At 39.2% G+C, this 13,959-nt stretch overlaps 1 protein-coding gene across 1 annotated transcript in view; it reads right to left on the minus strand.

Moving 5' to 3' along the window:
- Positions 1-13,959, minus strand: part of LOC103723746 (pseudouridine-5'-phosphate glycosidase) — a 41,526-nt gene that overhangs the window by 9,608 nt on the left and 17,959 nt on the right. The window contains 4 exon segments of the mRNA XM_039119800.1: positions 4,188-4,294; positions 4,707-4,767; positions 5,042-5,101; positions 5,616-5,698. Of these exon segments, the coding sequence (XP_038975728.1) occupies positions 4,188-4,294; positions 4,707-4,767; positions 5,042-5,101; positions 5,616-5,698 (311 nt within the window).

The following is a 13,959-nucleotide window of genomic DNA, read 5'->3' on the forward strand; positions in this document are numbered from 1 at the left end:
GAGTAGTGTTAGTATAAAATGAAATTTATCAAAAAATGCTTACACAGCTGATGTGTAACTTTTCTACTGCACTGATCACTAACAGCCAATACCATGCTAGGCACTGTTAATAAAAGGTAAACCAGTAAAGTTACAGTTTTTTCTCATGGTAATGGTTATGGATTGCAGGCACGCCCATATAATGAGTACAAAGGATAGATAACTTTTGGTTTCATAAGTGGAGACCAGGTAGAATAGGAAACGTATGTGCATGAGAATATTTCCTTCAAGCTGCTAATAAAACATTTGATTCATAATCCCCAAGTTAAACTTGAACCTTCGAAAGCATCTTGCACTACTGAATTAAATGATCAAGGACTAAGAAACTTTAATAAATGTGCTGCATATCTATTTAGTGCACATAGCCAATTATTTAAATTTCATATGGAAGTTCAGTTATTCTCTATTCTCATATTTTATCTAAACTCAAGGAAGTTATTTATGGGAGAAGTTTCAAGTTTCTAGTAAAAGAATAGGGAGCTTAAGTCTGCATTTTACAGTGAATTGATGGTTCAATATATCAAGAAGCCTATTCAAATAGGTTAAATAAAACAATATGTAATATGAAAAAGCTATTTGATTGATTAAGGTAAAATGCAACCCAACTTTTAATGAAAACAATAGTCAGTCAAAACAATTATGGCATGAAATATAGATTTTTTATTGTTCTCCTCACTTGGTCATTGATGACTACTAAACAGCCCTTTTGTTGTTTAAATGGAAGCCATTAAAGATGAACTATAATGTTTGAGGTGGAATCAAGTTTGGGATTTTGTCAACTTGCATAATTATTTGAAACTTTGAGCTTATCAATTCAAAATAAGTCGCATAAGACTCTAATAGCATTGACTAACATAACGCATGATGCCAGGTTGACGGACAAGTGAGGATGACAAAAGGCAATGGTAAATTATTGATTTGGATGCCCATCATTATTTCTAGAATCATCAAATATTTTACCCAAGGTCCGCCGTACCGGTACCGATCGGCGTACCGGTGGCGGCCCGGACTGCTACGAAACCGGTCCCGTACCGGTCCGTACCGGTCTCGTACCGGTTCTTCAACAATAAACTATCGGTACCGAATTTCACGCTGATCCGGTACCGGTCCCAGGCCGTACCGGCCCGTACCGGCCGGTACGGATCGGTTCGGCAGACCATGCGAGTTTTACCAAAATTCTAAAATTTAGGGCCCATTTGGTGCCACAGAACTAGACTGCACAACCTGCAATTTTGCCAAATTGGCCCAGTTCGGCTATTTGGATACGCGAAGTGGTCCCCAAACCTAGTTTGGTCGAACTAGATTGCAAAGCAGGTTCAGTCCTAAAATACCCACACTGGCACTTTAGCAACTTCGGCCAAATTGTTTTGAAGTCACCTAAAGTGCACGCTCAAACTTCCCGACTTAGACTTCGGGCTTCCAACCCCGTTCAAGCCTCTCAATTGATCTGACCACTTTAAGGAGGAAAAAAGCACTCCTCTCTCCTCTCTTAATCTCCCTATGGCCCATGCCTCTTGCTTGCCAGCATCTTCTACTCTTCCCAAACCACATTTGCTCATCAATGCCTTCCCATGCTCTAGAAAATGGGGATTTTCCATGGAATTTGCAAATATTTACATCAAAAAGAATTTTTTTTACTAGAAAAGGAAAAAATTAGGAAAGGACTCATCTTTTATTTGATACCTACAGGCTTTACTTTTAGATTTCACGTTTAGCATAAGAGTACAAGAGATCTTTTAATCATGGAATGCCGTACCGGACCGTACCGGCCGGTACGGGCCGGTACGTACCAGTCCGGTCCTAGACCGGTACCGGAACGGCAAAAAAATCGGTATTTTTCGGTTTTTTATCCGAATCGGCCGGTACGGGCCCGTACCGGCCGGTTCGGAGCCCGTACCGGCCGGTTCGGAGCCCGTACCGATGCGAACCGGCCGGTTCGCACCGGTACGATTTTTTTTTTTTTAAAGAACCACAGCGCCGCGCGCTGTGGTTTTTGAAACCACCGCGTACCGTACCGGTCCGGCCGGCCACCGGTACGGCGAACCTTGCTTTTAATTGTAATCAAAGATCTTGTTGAGAGATTGAGAAAGTTTTTCCCCGGTCTTCATTCAAGAAGACATAATAAGGGACTTTCTGCGAGCCGGGCTAGCATTGGCAATCATCCACTCTTCATTCAATCCTCCTCCTGATTTTGGGTTCAATATTCAATATGATTATGATTTGATGACACTTCTATTTTTTGAGACTTGTTGCGTTATTTGGAATTTGATACTTGATGTGTTATGGCTGTCCAATTGTTTTGCAGCTCTATCACTGATACTTTAGGACATGTTATGGCTGTCTAACATTCTTGGCAGGCATATGTTTGATATTTTTGGACATGTAATGACTGGCTACATACTTGGCAACCCCCCTGCTAATATTTTTTGATATATTATATTGTTAGAATTACTATGGCAGTTAAATGATAACTAGTATGTTATTTGTCATTCTCCACGTATATGTATTTATATATGTGGTAGACCATGGCTGATTATATTATGATGCAGGTATTATGCCTAAAGGCTGTAGTTACTAGATGGCCCATCAATCTAGTGTTGGGTAACCACTGCAACAAATAGTTTAATCGACAATTATGTGTGTGTATGGATGGGCATTAGCTGAGAGGAATACCATTTGGTGTGCAGCCACCAACACCCAATGAGGAACCAATAAAGTCTAAGCCAGTTGTTGGTTTATTATCACGGCTAGTTGCTTGTGATACCTGTGTTATACTTGTTTCAGGCACAGGCTCCTGAGTTCCTATCCCTTCTTCCCATACAATGGGTGGATTGTTGGTTGGTTTGTGTTAATGCAGGTGCCTATTACTTGGTTTGTTATTATTCCTAGTTGCTTAGGATACCTGTGTTTAAATTGGCTGTTATGGGTTATGGTATTTGTTCATAGGTTCCGATCATTGCCCAAGTGTGTAGCAGTTGGAATATTGGCCTATTTTGTAGTTGATGTAGGTACCTATTACTTGTTATCAGCACAGGTTCCCTAGTTCCTATCTAGACCACGTTGACAGGCATTTGATTAGCATATTCCTAGGCTTCTTTTTGATGGTTCTACATGATAAGTTATTTGACTTCTATGGTTCCATTGCCTTGTTTTGATTTTATATGTTATATTCTGTTAATTGAAGTTGTATTTTGGTCTTCTATTACACAGGTTCATTAGCCATATGGTACGTATATCATTGTTGGTTGCAATTGGATGGCCCTTCCATAGTATTGGGCAACAATTGCAGCTGCAAAATACCTCTGGGCAATGATGAGAAGTGAGGTTCAAAGGGAAGCAGCTTGGAGAAATCACCTGATGGTTTTCTTTTTCCACTATTACAATGAATGAAACTGACATATACTGAGCCAATAATATCTAAATCATTTGAAGAATATTGTTTCTCTACGATGTTCATACTGTATATTTTTTGACTTTATTAATTTATTTGCATGAGCAAATATAAAAGCTCCATCTATTATTAATTGTCCTTGATTGAATATAACAACAAGATGTTTATTTGGTATTTGGTATTTTATATACAAAGCCAATATTATATAGGGGTAGGATCATATGGTTTTTTTTTAATATTATTATAATAATGGTTAACCGTTATAATACATCACAAGGTAGGGGGTAACCTTACTAGTCAACTTTAAGTGTGACTAATCACAGCACTTCCAGTACAACCAGACAAAAAAAACTAGCTAGAAGCTAGTTATGCTCCAGCCACTTCCCAGCAACTAAGTGCCAAAAGTCTTAGAACAAGCATTCTCTAGCATTTACTCCCCAAACAAACCGAATGTCTTAAGTCCTACTTCATCAAAAGTAACTTCTCAGAACTCACTTCTCCGGAAGTGACACTTCCCACTCCAGCCATTTTGGTGCGAGCAAATAGGCATTTAATGTGCAGTTATTTTTCATCTACAATATTTTGAATTTCTCATTAACTTTTACTAGGATATTTTGACATACACAATATAATTAGCAAACCAGAACTGGGCACAGTTACTTATCTAGGCTATTGTAGTCTCTCGACATGGGATATATTTATATCACAAAAAAATGCCATCAATTCAAATTTTTGCATGAAATAATATTATAAATACCAGGTATTCTAGGGTTCTGGGAATATCTAAAATTGACTTCACACCAGCTGAGATAACCGCCACAGGAGTCTTTCCTAGTTCAGTGAGATCGGATGATATATCCATTGCTGCATGCAACAAAATAAAAAAAGAAAAAAAACAATTAAAGAAATGAAGATTCAGATACAAATTTGAATCCAAAATTAGATAGATAATGATAGGAACAGAAAAGTCAACAGGTATTCACATAAATTATAAAAAAAAGCACCGTACATCCTTATGTTAAAGTGAAACAAGAGAGGCATATGCCTTTGAGAGCATAAAATAGTCTGGATTAAAAAATAAAACTAACAGTAAGTTAATCTTTTGTCAATTTTCATGCATTTGTGGTGTCAAAATAACTAAGAAAGTATGCACAATTACAATTTTCATTCTAGCTGCAATTATTAACAAATGATTAAATCACACATCCGTTACTCATGAAACCACCATTACATAAGATTTTGAATTCTTAATATAAATGAATTAGGTATTTCTTACTCTGTTCTCCATGCCTATGCACTCCTCCTATTCCCCCAGTAACAAAAACTGGTATACCAACCTGCAATAGTTTCATCTACTGAGTTTGTTGGAGCAATGAAAATAAGTGCATGCAATTATTAAAAAGGCTCAAATTGCTAACACCCAGTGGATTTATGAACTGATAAACTGAAGAAACAAACAGTATTGAAGCTGAAAGTCCATATGACCCACGCGTTCTCTGTGATTAAAGATTAGCTACATAAATATGGGCCCGAGGGTTGGGGGGGGGGGTGGGGGTCGGGGGGGGGAGAGAGAGAGAGAGAGAGAGAGAGAGAGCTAACAACAGATATTACCTTAGCTGCAAAAAACATGGTTGCAGAAACAGTTGTTGCACCATTTCCTCCAGATGCTACCTGTTAAATGAAAAACTCCAATTCATCAACAAATTCGAACAATCATAATACAATCCAAGAACATGCCATGTGTGATGCATGTGGTGTGGAGAATGAGATGGAGGACCTCCTCCACAGAGCTACATGCACCGCTTGGGAGTTTACTGCTAGTAGTCGATGAACTATCAAAGGGCAAATCAGGACAAGTAGTAGATGGTGATCCTGCTTCCATAAGATTCCAAGCAATTATCAACAATTTAAATCTCAGATTGTCCTATTGAAAAAAACAAAACATATGCGAACATTACTCAGCTTAATCTTGGTAGAAGCAACATGCAGTCAATAATAACTATGTACACTTTGCACAAAAGAAATAGTTTAATATAGTTATTGAACTAATTTCAAACATTACAGAAAACCTTGACCATATATCAAATTTATTAAATTGAGCAGTTTTAAAATAAACCTATAAAATGTTTTCTAGTAATCCAACACTAAAAGAAAAGAAGGAAAAGTTGAATTAAACATCACTCACAATATGTGCAATGTCCCTGCGAGCTGCCTTCTGAGATTTCCTTCCAAGTTTTGCAAGCCTTTCCAGTTGTTCATTATTCAGTCCTGAGATAAAGTTATAAGGAACCTTTTGAAATGAATGTGGAAGGAGTATATGAGAACATTTGTGGGGACCAAGCATCTAATAACCTAAGCACCTCTAGAGCACAAACTCATAGTACAATAGTTGTTACAAAATGATGAGCAATTCTGTTGAACCAATATCCAGAGGATTAGACAACAAAGACAATAAAGAAACCTGCATTTATTTAATGGTACAGCCAATTTCTGACAAAATCCCATTCTCATGAATAAGATAGCCAATCCAACACCAAAAGTAAGTGATTAAGGAAAATCAGCTTGCTGAATTAGCTCGTTCAACCTGAGTAAGAAATACTGGGCTCAAAAGTCTGAATCCACAATCTGCCTCAGACCCATCCATGCTCAAAATGGTTCAGAAATTTATTTCATAAATATAGTACAAGCATAAGCATGTAATTATAATGAAATCCTCTATGAAATGGATATGGGATATGGATACAACATGATACAACAAATCTCTACAAAGTACGATACGCATATGCAAGGTCTGTTGTGCCGGAACCAGGGCCTGGACCGGTTGCCCGGCAGCACGAGTTGGTATGCCCTCGTACCATTCCGTGCTGCAAAACAGTTGAGGAGGCGAGGTAGAGGGAGAACGGGAGAGAAGAAAAGAGAGAAGGAGGAGAGAGGGAGGGAGAGTGAAGGGGGTGGCGGAGGCCAGCGGAGGGCCGGCGGAAGCCGGCGGAGAGTCGGCGGAGGCCGGTGGAGGGCTGGCAGAGGCCGGTGGAGGGCTGGCGGAGGCCGGCGAGCCGTGCGGAGGACTCCGCCTCCGAGCCCCCTGTTTTGAATGCCTCTGAGTCCCCTATTTTGTTTGAAACAGGGGTTCCAGCCCCTTTTTAATTTCACGATTTTTAAGTGAAGTCAGTGACCCTTTTTTAATTTGGTGATTTTTAAGTGAAGTACAAGCGATTTAAATCAAAGATTCACACCATTGATCATGATCTAAACTACTAAAAATTTCTAGAGACCACATATCACATATTCTAGTAGTCTCTCACTCATGTAGACAACAAAACGAATAGCATGCATTGTGCTAGTGTACTAAAGTATATAATAAAGTATTTAAATTGAAAATTCCTCTTATTGATTATGATCTATACATGCTAGAATATATGTATATATATATATATAGAAAATCAATAGATTTTGATGCTTGCATCATAGCAAAACATGGTCTCACATTATTTTCACCCTTCATTTTGCGCCCACTTGATGCATAGGTTAAAGACTCAAACAAGTGATTTTTGGTTCTCAAGCAATTTTAGCAGTATAAGTCATGATCAATAGTGCAAATCTTCGATTTGGATGTCCCTTTGTTGACATTGGAGTCAAGAAGAACCAAGTCCATACAGACATACACATAAATACATGTATACAGACATACACATAAATACATGTATACAGACATACACACAAAATGTGTATACATGCAAAAAAGCATCCATAAAGGCATAGTAGGCTATCAACATAGTCCAAACATTTTTTTGATAGTATCAACTTTTATAATCTCATGCAAGGTCTTCAATCTTGGTACCGGGTACCACGGTACCTTATCGGTTCGATAAGATATGATACGGTACGTTTCTATACAGAAATAACTCTCTAACCATTTTTCTTAATTTTTATCTCGGTAGGTCTCGATACAGGTCGATACAGTTTAGTACAAACTGATACACACCTCAGTATACCTCGGTATGCCTCGGTATGGGGCGATAAGCCTCGATACGAGGCGGTACCCTCGATATGGAGAGGTACAAGGCTTGTACAGTCTCAAAGTTAAGTTTTGTACCGATTTTCTTCCGGTACAATACGATAAGCCTCATACCGAATGGTAAGGGGCAGTATGGTAGACCATGAGCTCATCACTTAGTCCTCATTCAATTCCATAGATTGTAATTCATACTTAATATTATTAATTAATATCAGAGACTACTAAGTTGACCCGCTAATCTTTTTTGGAGGCATCAAGTATTTAAAGTGTATTCAAGAAGTATCCACAGCATGGTACGTTGTTCGCACCGTACCGTACCGATTCGGTACTGGGATACGGTACGAAAGGCGTACTGACTCTCAGTATGCCGAACCAACCCCATACTGTACCAACGTAGTGGTAGCATGACACCGGTACGAAGCCCGGTACCACGATGATATACTTTGATCCACAATATTTATTTTTAAATTTTGAAAAAATAGGATAGTCTAAATAAGTATCTAATGAATATTGATATCCCATACATATCTAATACGAACACAGTATGTGATTCGAATTATCCATGCTTCCTAGGAAATCCTTCATCATGTTGTAAGTACATATCCTGAACTTGGCTAAGGCTTTGAAATGGTATTTCAAATATATATTTTTCCTTTTACTATATTGAGCCAAGAGATTTGAAAGGTAGACAATGTGGCTTGACCCAAGTAGAATTACTTAACCTAATACTTATCAAGCTCAAGCCCAATCCAAAGGTTATGAGACGAAACAAAGCTAACCAAATTTCACCACAACTAAAAGTCTTCAAGACCCTCAAGCAGTCATAAGTGGTTGCATAGGCATTGAGTTGGGCCTAGTTGCTTAGGCCATGCCCAACTTGAACCCTAGATAATACAAAGTATTTTCTCTTCTTTCTCTTTTTTTTTCCTCTATTGACACAAGCACTCCAAGAAGATTGCAAACTACAGATTCTACAGCTGAACCAGATAGTTTGGGAGATGATTAACAACCAGAGGGGTGATTGCCGAGGGCAATGAAAACAACAATGACCATTGGTGGGTATCAGTAGGTCTTCTCCCCCCCTTCATTTCTCTGTTTATCTCCTTTTCCTGTCCCTTTTGTAGTTTACGAAAACAACAATGACCATTAGCGGGTGTCAGGTAGGTCCTCTCCCCCCTTCATTTCTCTATTATCTCCTTTTCCTATCCCTTCTGCTGTTTCCTTTTCCTTTTTCCTTCTTCCTCCTCTTTCCATCCTTGTTGACAGCTTCTTCTCTTTGTCAACAATTGCTAAGTTTCTTCTTGTTGTTCTTCTTCTTGCTAACTACTTCCCTACGTCTTAATAGCTTTTTTCTTCTTTCTCTCGAGGTTATTAGGCATCGCCCTTGTCTAGCCATACCTAAGATGAGACCCTCACTAAGGAATTTGGCGTTCTAGTTTTTTCCTTCTAAAAGATTTTCCTAGTAGGGCTCCTATTGTTACGTAAATTGCAACTTCATAACAGTCATGTCCATAAAAAAAAAAAACAAAGCAAAAGCCATTTTAAAGGATCCCACATGTATTGGTCCATGACTATCTCCATAATATGAAGTTGTAATCACATTTATTCGATTGTATTTTGTTTTCTGTAAAACACATTCTCTAGCTTGTCTACAAATGTTGCTCTATGTTCATCATATTTTGTTTTAAAATTCAGGAACATTCCCTTTAGATTCTATCACTTTTTATACCAAAACTACCCTTTCTATCTCTTAAAAATATTAATTACCCCCTGCTAACTTCATCGCCGCATAACTACCATATGCTCTATCTCTATCCTCTCCCAATCAAATCACACTCCTTTCATAAAACTCCCAAACAAATTGGGCTCCATCTCTTTCTCTAATTTGACTTCTATATAGATTCTAGCATCTGGACTCTATCACTTTCTCCCCACTTTTCTCCAACATGCATTGCATAGGTCAAGTAGCTAGTATAAATAATATATATAAGAGGAGGGGGGAAGAAAGAGAGAGATAAATTACCATCAATGGTATTTCACTCCAAGCACTATCAATGCAAAACTAGTTGTAGACCTTTCAGAATAAAAGTAAAAATAATTGATCATGATCTATAATGTGTAAATTGCCTAGGAACAAAGTGAAAATCACAAGATTTAGAGGTCTCTTACCCAAGCATCAAGCAAATATGAAATGGACAATTTTTAACAAGTTGATACCATGTTTTGATTTGATTTATAGTTTAGAAACATCCATATCCATTTAATTTTGGTTTCTATGTATTTTAAATGTCGATCAAGAAGAGTTTGGACCCTTCAATTATAGCGCATGATGTAGTTTAGATCACTAACTGTTTTACAGCTTTTAAGTCTATGTCTGCCTGATGCTCAGGTAAGCAGCTTCGGAAAACTTGTGTTTTGGTTTCCAACCAATTTTGACATTGTAGCTCGCGATCAATGTTGAGAGCACTTTGAAAGGACTTTTATTGATTTTAAATTGATGGGATTTGGGGCCAAACACAATTTTTAACTATGTTACCTGAAAACTCATTTTAACTCCTAGAAGCCGTGTCAAATGTAGCTGACTTGGAAACATGTTAGATAATTAGATAATAACAATTTAGACAATTGAGCTCCGACAATGAGTTCAACCTGCTATAATAATGTTTAAAAGTAATATTTTATTCCTTTAAAGATTGGTTAAGAATTTGGGAATTGAATAACATTGCTAAAAGTTATTTTTCTCAAATTATTAAACTAATTGAGCATGTTTGGATAAGGAGGCGTGTCGGAAGGTCTTAACCAAGATCCTCCATCTCGATACCGGACTCCGTACCAATGCCACACTAGCATAGTGTTGGTACAGTAAGGTATATGGTATTAATGGTTTTAAAATTTACGAACATTCCCTTTTGATTCTATCCCTTTTTATACCAAGAATACCCTTTCTATCTCTTAAAAATATTAATTGTTCCCCACTAACTTCATCACCACATTAACTCCATATGCTCTATCTCTGTCCTCTCCCAATCAAATCACACCCCTTTCCTAAAACTCCCAAACAAATTGGACTCCATCTCTTTCTCTAATTTGACTTCTAGATAGATGCTAGCATCTGGACTCTTATCACTTTCTCCACACTTTTCTCCAACATGCATTGCATGGGTCAAGTAGCTAGTATTAAATAATATATATAAGAGCGGGGGGGGGGGGGAGAGAGATAAATTACCATCAATGGTATTTCACTCCAAGCACTATCGATGCAAAACTAGTTGTAGCCCTTTCAAAATAAAAGTAAAAATAATTGATCATGATCTATAATGTGTAAATTGCCTAGGAACAAAGTGAAATCACAAGATTTAGACGTCTCTTACCTAAGCATCAAGCAAATATGAAATGGACAATTTTTAACAAGTTGATACCATGTTTTGATTTGATTTATAGTTTAGAAACATCCATATCCATTCAATTTTGGTTCCTATGTGTTTTAAATGTTGATCAAGAAGAGTTTGGACCCTTCAATTATAGTGTATGATGTAGTTTAGCTCACTAACTGTTTTACAGTTTTTAAGTCTATGTTCGCCTGATGCCCAGGTAAGCAGCGTCGAAACACTTGCATTTTGGTTTCCAAGCAATTTTGACATTGTAGCTCATGATCAATATTGAGTGCACTTTGAAAAGATTTCTATTTATTTTAAATTGATAGGATTTGGCACCAACATAATTTTTAACTATGTTACCGGAAAACTCAGTTCAACTTCTAGAATCTGTGTCAGATGTGGCTGACTTGTAAACATGTCAGACAATTACATACATAACAATTTTTCTAATTGCAGCTTTTAGAAATTGGTAGATAGTTGGGCTCTGACAATGAGTTAAACCTGCTATAATAATGTTTAAAGTAACATTTTATTTTTTTTAGAGATTGGTTAAGAATTTGGAAATTGAATAACATTGCTAAAAGTTATTTTTCTCAAATCATTAAACTAATTGGGCATGTTTGGATGAGAAGGTCTTAACTGCGGATCAGGCGCTGGCGGCCTATAGATCAGTGCCAGGGTCGGTCTAGATTTTTTACTTATTTTTTGCTGATGACTGCTTATTACTAGCCCGAGTCACGACACACTCGGCACAGGTGCTACAGGAGATCTTGGTGGCATATTGCGAGGCTTCCGGACAAAGGGTAAATATGGATAAGTCAGCTATCTGCTTCAACCCGAAGGCTAAGGCACGACTGAGGAGGACCATCATGGAAATCTTGGGTGTGGGCAAGCAGGGGAGCACTTTACGGTATCTTAGAGTTCCAATCATTGGTCGACGCCTGCGATGAGGGGATCGTTCAACCATCGAGCAGAGCATCAGACAGGTTGGAGGAATAGCAGGCGAGCGCTTTATCGATGATAGGGAGGATCACCCTTATCCGGTCAGTTCTCAGCTCGATCCCAGTTTATTTATTGTCTAACACCATTGTGCCGATGGCACCATTAAGGGCTTTGGAGCAACTGTTCAGAAACTTTATCTAGGGGAGGAGAGGAGTGGGAGGGCGTAGCACTCTCCTTGCGTGGGATGTGATCTGTCAGCCAACCAAATTGGAAGGTGTGGGGGTTCATTCCCTGATAGTCAAGCGGGAGATTATGGCGGCCAGACACGCGGCCAGGTACTTTTTGGAACCCGAGAGCCTATGGTATATACTGATGAGGGCGAAGTATGGGGAGCGGGCGGCCGGGTTGGTTTTTCACACCGGTCGTCGATGCTCTTTCATATGGAGGGAGATTTGTGCCCGCTCTCCGTTGGTGCTACCTTGGATTAGATGGGCCTTTGAGGAGCATTTGGTGAAGAGGATTTTGGCACTGTTGGTACCTATTGGGGAGTCCATGGATAGGAGGGTGTGGAGTGCAACCGGAGGGACAAGGGTGCGTACCCGAGACCTATAGGTCCTGGTCAGCAAGGAATCAGCCCGAAGGATGGATGGGTTTGCATTTGGAGGCTACGCATTCATCCCCGTGTCGCCCTCTTTCTTTGCAAGGTTGCTTGTGGCTGCTTACCAACGAGGAGTGTATTGGCCAAACGGGGGTTGAGAGTCACCTCAGTATGTGAGGGATGCCCCGGTGTGGAGGAGACCGCCAGCCATCTTCTATTTAGGTGCCCCCGTGTAGCTCAGGTGTGGGTTGGATCATGGACTCACTGCAGGGAGTGACTTCGACAGAGAACTTCCTAGGCCAACTGAAGGAAGCCCAGCGGAAACCGAGCACTATGGAGTGGGGCATCAGGTGCACCTATATGACCTATCATATATGGCTGGACAGAAATGCCCGAATCTTTGAGGGCAAAAGAATGCATACGAGGACAGTGGCGGACAGAGCTTTACTTCAAGCAACAGAGATTACCAACACTACTATTGCAGCATTGCCTGGGTCGGCCAGGGACATCTGGAGCTCCCACTTAGCTTATGTAGCGCCCAAAAGCATTTTGGTCTCTTAGGAGCTCCCACTTCTTGGCTTCCTCAAGATTAACTTTGATGGTAGTAGCGCTGGCAATGGAAATAGAGGTAGAGTGGGCTTTGTAATCAAGGATAATGAGTCCAAGCTTATTGCGGCCGAGGGATAGCACATCTTAAACGAGTCAGCCAGTAGCGCAGAGCTGAGAGCTGCATCGAAAGGCATTATCTATTTGATGCAGGAGCAAGAGCCCGATTCATCCTAGATGTGCGTCGTGTTTGGATCGTCGCTTGGGTATGCTCGAAACACAATGGGTCCAATATTTTTATAACCTAGTTACATTGGATTCTTAATTTGGATTTGTAATTTGCTGATTTGTGTTTGATGATTGAGTCCATGTAATTGAGTGCCAAGTGGCAATTAGATGGCGTGAAGATCAAAGCATGATGTGGAGACTTTGACTTGGTCAAAGTCAAGTGTCCTAGGAGTCCTAGATTCTCTCTATTGTCAAGTGATTAGGAGTTGTCTTTTGGTCCATGTGGCGTTTGAGAAGAGTCCTAGTTGATTTAAACTCTCTTCCATGCATCTGAGGAATCCTAGATTATTTGGAGTTTTATTTATTGAGTCCATGTGTCGTTTGAAAGAGGCTTAGCTGATTTGGACTCTTAGTCCATGTGTTTTTAAAGAGTCCTAGTTATTTGAGAGTCTTAATTGATTTAGTTGATTTCGTCAGTTGACTTTGTCAAATGATTGATTTGATTTAAAAGAGTCCATGTTTAGTTGGAGTCCTAAAATTTTGGTTGTAAGAGTCCATATTTTTCCAACCTCTTACTCTATATAAAGAAAAGATTGAAGAATAAAATTAGAGAATTAATTTTGGTTTTCAATTGCTTTTGAGATTGAGAGGCGTAAGGCTTCTTCTTCCTCCTTTGGTGAGACTCCAAAAGTTCCTTCTTTCTAGGTGAGACCCATTGAAAACCATTGGTGAGACGCCGAGGTTCTTCATCAGTAGAAGCAGAAAAGGTAAGACTCCTTAATGCCAACCCCGGATTCTTGAGTGAAGGTGAGACTCTTTCAAA

Source organism: Phoenix dactylifera, unplaced genomic scaffold (genome assembly GCF_009389715.1).
Source record: "Phoenix dactylifera cultivar Barhee BC4 unplaced genomic scaffold, palm_55x_up_171113_PBpolish2nd_filt_p 000618F, whole genome shotgun sequence".
NCBI classification, from domain to species: Eukaryota; Viridiplantae; Streptophyta; class Magnoliopsida; order Arecales; family Arecaceae; genus Phoenix; species Phoenix dactylifera.